An 8,515-nucleotide genomic window follows, 5' to 3' on the forward strand; every position below is an offset into this window, starting at 1 on the left:
ACGGCCGATTCCGATTCCTCCGTACCAATTAGTATCTATAGCCGATCCTTTTTTTCTAGAAAATTGATTTACATTGTTCTGGTGAATTCTAATCCCGGATAGGTAACAAAGGTACACACGAACAAATCTGGCAACTCACAGATGGAGCGCCGATGAATCTTCTGACCAAGATCTTTTTTCAAAAAAATTATGAAATTGTGAGCATGTATTTCATTCCTAATTTCAACCAGGAAAGTGCTCCGAATGCACCTAAGTGCACATAATTTTTCAGACCGTCGGACTTCATTTTGATTTGATATGCCGAATCTTTATGATTTATATATATATATATACCATAACAGAGCCAATATCTATAGAAGTGAACTGATTACAAATGTCATTGCAAATCACAAAAGCTGACCCGGCCGATTGGCAGAAACAGGGCATCATTCCATTTTAGTCTATAGTTCGGAATTTGAAAGAAGATAGTACCTACTTACTACTTACTATAATCGACATCATGACCCGTGAAATACATGAACATGTCGGTCGGGTAATGCACCACGCTTGAAATTGAGATACGAAGATTGTCCTGTATAGTATTGTAAGAAATCAAACGGAAATCATCCACATTCGTGTCTCGACCAACCATCTTCTCAATGGTCTGATATGGTTGCACAAACACGACGATACATTCAATATGAAGCGGAATTTTTTTAGGGTGTAACCGAATTCTTACAGTCTGAATGAGAATTCATTCTGATCTTATACATACCATGTCAACCGAAGAGAAATGCCGGCTATAAATACTGGATGCGTGGAAGGTTGAGCTTTATTAGGCCTACTTTGGTTAAGAGCATTGGATGAAAAAAATGCGGTGTCGTTCTTCGATGATGCATATCAAGTTACTTATAGCATTTGTGGCATTGTTCCTTGTAGTCCATGGCTATCCTGTACCAGATGGTGAGCAGGCTGTAAGGTCATCGCAATGTCTTCATACAAATTCGTAAGAACGGCCGCCGACTTGTACTGGGTTTCTATCATAATTAATCATCGCTTTATTAACCCATTTAAGAGTCTTTCGTCGCGGAGTCCGGTGAAGGAGAGAAACGTAGCGCTGAGTTTGGAGTCGCGGAGTCCGGTGACGGTCAGAAACGTAGCGCTGAGTTTGGAGTCGCGGAGTCCGGTGACGGGGAGAAACGTAGCGCTGAGTTCGGAGTCGCGGAGTCCGGTGACGGTCAAAAACGTAGCTCTGAGTTTGGAGTCGCGGAGTCCGGTGACGGTCAAAAACGTAGCGCTGAGTTTGGAGTCGCGGAGTCCGGTGACGGGGAGAAACGCATGCTATGAGCCTCGAGTGTTTGGTGACCGAATGAAACGATAAAGCGCAGAGGTAAAGTATTGCTATTCAACACCGCCTCATTCGAATCAATCTCAATGTTATTTCGTGTGTATTTTCATATTTCGTCCGTTTTCAGTCGCAAGCCACGCGTTAAATCCCTATGAAGCCCTAGTCGGGCTGGCGCAGAGAGGTTATCTGTACCGCATAACTGGTGTCAAGATGATTTCTACCATTATTTTCATAAATTTATAATCGATGCTGCCCATTTTGATAATAAAACAATTCAGTTTTGAACACTTTGTTCTCACGATGTTTGGACATAGCTTGCTATCTGTATAGCGTTCGCCCGGAGGACAAATACTTGTCGACGAACTTCATGTTGTGGAAAGCATTCTCCATTTGGCACGTCCATAGCTATCGCTCTCACTTCGGATAAGATTTGTTTGGCTGGTGTAGAGTCTGATAGTATTTTACTAGTTATGTTATGTGACGTGAAGGTCTTTAAAACGTGGCAAGATAGATGATTTCGCTTGGCACGTTAGTGTCCGGAATTCAGTTGTTCTATCCACACGATGCTTGTCCGCCAACAATGATTCGGTGCTATATTTTTGCAGGGGGAGTTGTAGCTAGAAGTTGTGGCTTAGATCAAGAATAATCTTGGTTCACAGCCATAGCATAGTCATTGTGTTATGGATTTTACGACTGTAACCGGTCCACACGTCTGCGCTATACGATTTTCTCGTTCTCTATTCCCGAATGGAGTGGTGTGAATACAGAATACACGTATATTGTAGATCAAATTGTCCTTTTCCTAAGTTTTCCTTGTTCGATGCCAGCCTTTACGATTACGAGAGGGAAACCTTTGAATCGTGTAAATCAATTCCTCGAAAAGCACAACACGGTAAATCATTGATTTCTACTGAACTGAAACTTTATTTAGCAAAGAAATGGACGGAAAATCAAATTTCGATCATCTAGAAAAATCGATAAATATCAGTAGGTTGGACGTTCTAGCAGTGTACGATATTAACCTTGCCGTCAACAACCTGAACCTGAAATTAAGATCAAGAAATATAAGTTGACAAGTTAAAAGATAGAGCCGAACAGAAATGTAATTGCGCGTTTTTACCGAGAGGTCCAGTTCAGTACAAGATCTATTTTCTGTAGCACTACCACTGCAAGTTTCACCAGCTGGGCATTTTCGTGTTCTAGTTTGTTGTCCTTGTCCGCAAGTCGTACTGCAAGATGACCATGAGGACCATGCCGTCCATTTTCCAGCTATGAAAAAAATATATGAAACAAGTTTAAAAACCAAATTGATATCGTTGAGGAATTGTTGTTGCAAGAAGTTGAACTCACTTGATGGGTTTAATGTAGTGGCGACTGGTGGACGGGTACGAGGGGGCTTTGGCGTAGGCGGCATCGTCTTATTGATAGCGGGTCCCATCTGACATCCAATGAACGACAAATCGTCTAAGGCTATGTCAGAAGTATAGCTTTTGCCTCTGGTTGCAATGAATTGAATCTGAAATATAAAATAAAGCCATAAACAATTTCAAATGATAGGAAGTCATTTGGGAAATCAGTTCAAATCACAGATTAAATTCGATGTCAAAGACCAACCGTAACGTTTCTTGTTGACTTGATCCCGGCGATTCCACGTTTCCACGCGTTACCCTGATTCCCGGTCTTCTTGAATAGGCTAATTCGGCTGGCACCATTGAGAGATTGGTAAACGGCGACGACTTCTAACGTTCCCATATAACGTCCGTACATATGGTAGTAGAATTCTAGCGTGCAGTTTGACGAGCCAATACTGAAGGCAGGGGATTTCAGGGCAGCTGCCTGTCCCGGTTTAGCGGGACTTGATGCTTCCATGTATACGTAGTAACCTTAAAAATCAAAAGCACCGGCTTTTAACAACGAAAATTTATCAAAGAATGAAATGATGATAGCAATCCCTTTACCGGTTCCAGACGTATGATCTTTTGACGGGCCCGTGTTGGTCGAGCTAGTGCGGCCTTTAACACGGCGGAATTTCAGCTTGCCAACCTGCGTCCATAGACCTGGTTTCACAGTTTCAAAGTTCGTGTCGTATTTGCCCAAAGCTGCGAGATTAGACGATATCCAAAATATGTTAATTTAAGGTTACATCAAGAATTGAATATTTCACGCATTGGGGTTAAACCTACTTGGTCGCTTAGTTGGTGTGATTGGTAGTCTAGTAGGTGCTGTAGTGGCGACTGGTGGACGGGTGCCAGGGGGCTTTGGTGTAGGCGGCATTGTCTTATTGATGGCGGGTCCCATCCGACATCCAATAAACGACAAATCGTCTAAGGCTATGTCAGAAGTGTAGCTTCTGCCTCTGGTTGCAATGAATTGAATCTGAAATGTAAGATCAAATCATAAGAACAATTTCAAATGATAAGTTATTTAGAAAATTGAGACGTTCTCATCATTGATGATAAATTCGGACTTCACCGAGTATAGTCGGCATACTTGGTAAATGGAATTTCGTACAAATCATGTAACAGATTTAAAGAGTAGTATGATGCTTTATGGGTTACACCCACCATAACGTTATTTGTTGAGCTGATCCTGGCGCTTGCATGTTTCCACGCGTCACCCTGATTCCCGGTCTTCTTGAACAGGCTAATTCGGCGGTAACCATTGAGAGATTGGAAAACGGCGACGACTTCTAACGATCCCATATTACGTCCGTACATATGGTAGTAGAATTCCAGTGTGCAGTTAGACGCGTTAATACTGAGTCGCGGGGATTGCAAGGTAGCTGCTTGTCCCGTTTTAGCGGGATTCGATGCCTCCAAGTACACGTAGTAACCTTAAATCACAAACGAAGTGATAAGAATGTGAAACGATATTTGTGAATTACCATATTATCAAAAATATTATTTTTGTACCAGTTCCAGATGTATGGTCTTTTGATGGGCCCGTGTGGGACGAAGTGGTTCGGCCCTTATGTCTGCGAAACTTCAGCTTTCCAACTTGTGTCCAAAGGCCTGGCTTCAGAGTTTCGAAGTTAGTGTCGTATTTGCCTAGAATCGACAAGATAGAATGGATGAGAAATCGTTAAAAACAATATCAGGAATATCAATCTAAATTTCTAGTGTATCGATGATTCAATTTTTCGTACCTAAGCATTTCTGAAAGCAGGTTGTCGTTTCGGTCGCGTTGCCCGTGCATGTAGCACCGCCATTACGAGGAGCCGGGTCATCGCATCGTCTAGTTCTTTGGCGAGTACCCTTTCCACAGGATACGCTGCATGCAGTGTAAGTCGACCAACGACCCCAGTGTCCATCAATCTTTGCTGTGTAAAACATTGTAAGAATTTATTAATCAACAGTCGTCGAAGTCGAATGAGGAAATGATAAGTCAATAACCAATATGTTAATACCGAATATGTGCGAGCGTAGTGATTTTGCAATTAAGTCTACGTTTATTACCTTTACATTCTGTGTCGGTGCATCGTTTTGTTTGTTTTTCTAAACCGTTGTTTTTTACATCTGGACAAACTGCACTCGCTTTACAAAAGCGTTCACGCACTCTGATGCACGTGGAATTGCAATTGCTCCAAGCCGACCACTCCGTCTTTATCATTCCTGGAGCTGAAAAACGAAAACAATTGATGCTGGAAAATTATAAACAATAGGGTGAACCGTGCATTGCAAATGCGATCGTCCACGTATTACCTGTTACGCATTTATACAAGATATTGATGCCAGTGATGTCCAGATTGCTAGGTCCATATCGCTGTCCGAGAGTTCGTTTAGGATTAACGATAGCTTGGATTGTGTGTTTGCCGTTCTTTGAGAAAGCTTTACTCGAGTAATGCATGACGCTACCGAAATCGTAAATGAGATTTTGTGCATCGGAGCTCGAAGACTTTCGGAAGTTGTTATCGCGACCTGAAATCGAAAAGCGTCATTCGTTTGATACGGCCGCCTTACTGAATTTGTTAAGGCCGATTTTTCTATCCCCATTGATAATGTTAACTACCGTCTTGAATATTTTCCCAGAGTATTTTCACGTTGCTATCTCTATCGGGTCGGCTTTGTTCATGAAAGAATCCTACGAAAAAGAACAATAATTGATGAACCAGTTACAACCTAAAACGCGTATTATGGCGGACATCGATAGTGTTACCTAAGGCGTGCATAATCTCGTGTATTATAATGCCGTTATATTCACAACCTGAACCGATCGATACTGGCTGACCACCGGCTTTATATCTTCCAATGTACGAGTAACATCTGAAAAGATAAAACAAAAAAATATCTGTAAAACGCGTAGGTTCTCAACTTCTCAAATGATCACGAAACCAGCCATGACTTTGGTAATGAATCATAAATTCAAGACAAGACTGATTGGAACTGATGCGGTTGTTTTTGTCATACCCTCCGCCTTTAAAGAATTTAAGCCAGTATCTATCCGCTGGGCGTTTCGGGACGAATTTCAAGCAGGTCTTCTTATGTAGTTCGGCTATAGCCACCGGTATAGCTTGTTTCCCTCCTAATGAAAAGAAAAGTACATATACCAAAATGCATTTTTCATTTAGCATTGATTATCTAAGAATTAATTATCTTAAATCCGTACTCGACGATAGAGTTCCATCAAGAACGTATGGCACCGTTCTATTAACCCAGATTTGCCCTGTTGTCGCCGATCTTTTCTCTATGGAATCCCCAGGAACGGCAATAATATCTCCTTCCACGAGTTCTGCGTCGTCTATCTCGCGTAGATTCTCGTTATTGGCTGGAAATAGATTCAATAATCAAGTACTGAAACAAAACATTGAAACCTAGAACGACGAAATATTTAAAATGAGATTTTAAGAATGTCAATTATCTAATAATTTGAATACATTGGAACGTAAAGCCACGGACTAAAGAACAAACATATGAAATTAGTAACAAAGATTGTTTAGAACGAGGGATGCATTCAGAACGGCAACTGAACGAATCCCCGTTGTTGCACTACTTACAACTATCGTTAATTTCGTTTACTTCATCGTCGACGTTTTTCTCTTCGTCATCGTCACCTGGAATGAGATATAAAGAAAAGCGCAATCGAAAAAATCGAAAAGCAAGTATATTCGATTTAATTCAATCGTTGAACGCCAGGATAAATGATTTAAGTATATCTATTCAATTCTCCTCCTCACCGCCACTCCCTTCAGTATCATCATCGTCGTCGTCATCATCATCGTCACCACTTTGGTTACCTTGTGGAGAGAAAAAATAGCAATATACCAACAATGAAATATGGGAAAAAGGAAATAGAGGAGGGAGAGAACGTCGATGGTACACGACTTCACAGCAGGCGACCGAAGGTAAAGAACCGTCTCTGTGGACGAGGGTTCCTCGGATGAGAACTTACCGCTTCCATGAATTTCGTTACTTTCATCATCATCTTCATCAGTGCCGGTATTGGTCGAATCTTCGTCCGCTAAAATCAGATTCACAAGAGAATCAATTTTCACCTACTTTCAGGGCGATACTGTAATTACGCAACCAGGAACAGGTGGCTTCTAGTCGGGTTGCACAGTTCTAGAAACTACGAAGCCAGTCGGATCTTACCTAGCATTCGCTTTTTCGTGCCGAGAGCTGCATTGGCGGCCAATATCATATCGAAAACGTTTTCGCGTTCTTCTATCAAAATATAAAAGATATATAAATACTTATACGATAGCACATTTGACTTAGAATCTTAATTTGTTGGGAGTCATAATACTTGCCACCGCTTTTGCCGCTAACGTCCGAATCCTCGTCCAGGTTATAACTATCGGGCACTATAGAATAGGAATCAAACAAAATCTATTTCCACATGTGGTTTCGTATAACCGAGCCGGATCATAATTTGGAATAATAATGTCGAAAGCTTTATATAAGTCTTATCATCAATCTATGAGCAATATATCTTACTTTTTCTAAGTCGCTCTCGCTTGGCTGGATTGCCGGACATCATGCGGGATTGGTCTTCTATCAAATAAACATACATACATAATCATACGATAGAAGCGTTAATCGTATAAGATTTCTGGTAATATAATATAATACTTACCACCGCTTGTGCCGCTATCGTCGGAATCCTCGTGCCGATTGTAACTGCGCTCGCCAATGGCGTTCCCATCTTCATTGGGAGATAAACTGCGCTTAGCGCTTCCCATTTCTGAACAAATTGAACAAATAGAATACTATAATATTATATACTTTGAACCAAAGAATCGAAAAAATTGCTTCTACAGTTGATCCTCGTTAGTACGATTCTCGTGCAAGACGAAACCAGTGTTTTAAGACGATTTCCATCATATCCCAGCTTAATGAAGATTTGGATGATACGAAACCAGTTTAATTCGACGCTTTCACATTGTGCCCACAAGATTCAAATCAATGAGGTTCCACTATATCGGAGATTATTTGTATTCTCACCATCTTCCAAAGGATAAGCGCGGATTAACGAGGCCAGGAGAAACACGGCTAAAACCACTCCTATCAGCGACTTCATCATACTCGTTACGTAGTTACAGCACCCGAATTATTGAACGATAATTTCCACACGACCACCGTCCGGGTCAAACACCACTCTACAGAAAACTTGTGCTGAGATCCATTCTACGGGCCAGTATTTATAGCTGCCCGAAAATGCATCCGGTGACCGGATCTACATGCTTCGTGTAACCTCAATCGACGGTTTAAAATCGATTTGAAGCCATAGCTTTGAATCTTAACAAAGTAGGATTTCGAATCTGTAACGGATTAGTTCTCGCTGAATGCGAAATTCACCGCATTGAGTCTATCGCAATATCAAAGAGGCGCATACTCACTTAAAAATGATGATAGATTCAAACAGCATTAGAATAAGACCCGATGATGATTTATTTATGAAAAAAAAGTTATTAGAGCATGTCATTTTTCAGGCTGGACTTAAAAAGGTCAAACTTCATTTGAGGCCAATATTGTAGGAGAAAAAAAAAACAAAACTTTAATCCAAAATGCTTGTTGTGAAATAGCTTTCTTGTCCATCTAAAGGCTAAAAATGATAACTTGTTTCTGCTATGAAAGATAAATCGCCGTCCTTCAAAATATATTCCGATACTAAAAGATTTTTGCAGTGTAAGAAATAATTGTGGGTTTTTCCGCTAATGCGCGCGTGTGCGCGTGCGCTTGTCGATTGAAC

The 8,515-nt window shown here is 41.0% G+C and overlaps 2 protein-coding genes across 2 annotated transcripts; one reads left to right on the forward strand and one right to left on the reverse strand.

Annotated features, from left to right (window-relative positions):
- Positions 1-797: 797 nt before the first annotated feature.
- LOC141911280 (uncharacterized) lies at positions 798-1,612 on the forward strand. Its single transcript, XM_074802281.1, has 3 exons — positions 798-942; positions 1,055-1,369; positions 1,455-1,612. Exons 1-2 carry the CDS (start codon positions 922-924, stop codon positions 1,358-1,360), a joined length of 327 nt encoding a protein of 108 aa, XP_074658382.1. The 5' UTR covers positions 798-921; the 3' UTR covers positions 1,361-1,369; positions 1,455-1,612.
- Positions 1,613-2,231: 619 nt separating this feature from the next.
- Positions 2,232-7,934, reverse strand: LOC141910975 (uncharacterized). The gene is made up of 23 exons (XM_074801884.1): positions 7,768-7,934; positions 7,400-7,507; positions 7,261-7,317; positions 7,074-7,127; positions 6,916-6,987; positions 6,716-6,784; positions 6,501-6,560; positions 6,321-6,377; positions 5,933-6,091; positions 5,734-5,848; positions 5,483-5,589; positions 5,336-5,407; positions 5,029-5,244; positions 4,783-4,944; positions 4,473-4,646; positions 4,240-4,374; positions 3,892-4,160; positions 3,511-3,703; positions 3,286-3,426; positions 2,942-3,210; positions 2,678-2,843; positions 2,448-2,596; positions 2,232-2,370 (listed from the first exon to the last, which is right to left on the reverse strand). Exons 1-23 carry the CDS (start codon positions 7,844-7,846, stop codon positions 2,329-2,331), a joined length of 2,925 nt encoding a protein of 974 aa, XP_074657985.1. The 5' UTR covers positions 7,847-7,934; the 3' UTR covers positions 2,232-2,328.
- Positions 7,935-8,515: the final 581 nt, after the last annotated feature.

Source organism: Tubulanus polymorphus, chromosome 9 (assembly GCF_964204645.1).
Source record: "Tubulanus polymorphus chromosome 9, tnTubPoly1.2, whole genome shotgun sequence".
Taxonomy (NCBI): Eukaryota; Metazoa; Nemertea; class Palaeonemertea; order Tubulaniformes; family Tubulanidae; genus Tubulanus; species Tubulanus polymorphus.

What these genes read in the sequence shown, in the direction of transcription:
- LOC141911280 (XM_074802281.1), top strand. Translation starts at nt 922, where the DNA reads ATGGCTATCCTGTACCAGATG. An exon ending in TGGCTATCCTGTACCAGATG is followed by an intron (nt 943 to 1,054) that starts GTGAGCAGGCTG and finishes AACCCATTTAAG; the next exon opens with AGTCTTTCGTCGCGGAGTCC.
- LOC141910975 (XM_074801884.1), bottom strand. Translation starts at nt 7,846, where the DNA reads ATGATGAAGTCGCTGATAGGAGTGGTTTTAGCCGTGTTTCTCCTGGCC. An exon ending in TGATACTGAAGGGAGTGGCG is followed by an intron (nt 6,378 to 6,500) that starts GTGAGGAGGAGA and finishes ATCTCATTCCAG; the next exon opens with GTGACGATGACGAAGAGAAA. An exon ending in CTTGTATAAATGCGTAACAG is followed by an intron (nt 4,945 to 5,028) that starts GTAATACGTGGA and finishes TTCGTTTTTCAG; the next exon opens with CTCCAGGAATGATAAAGACG.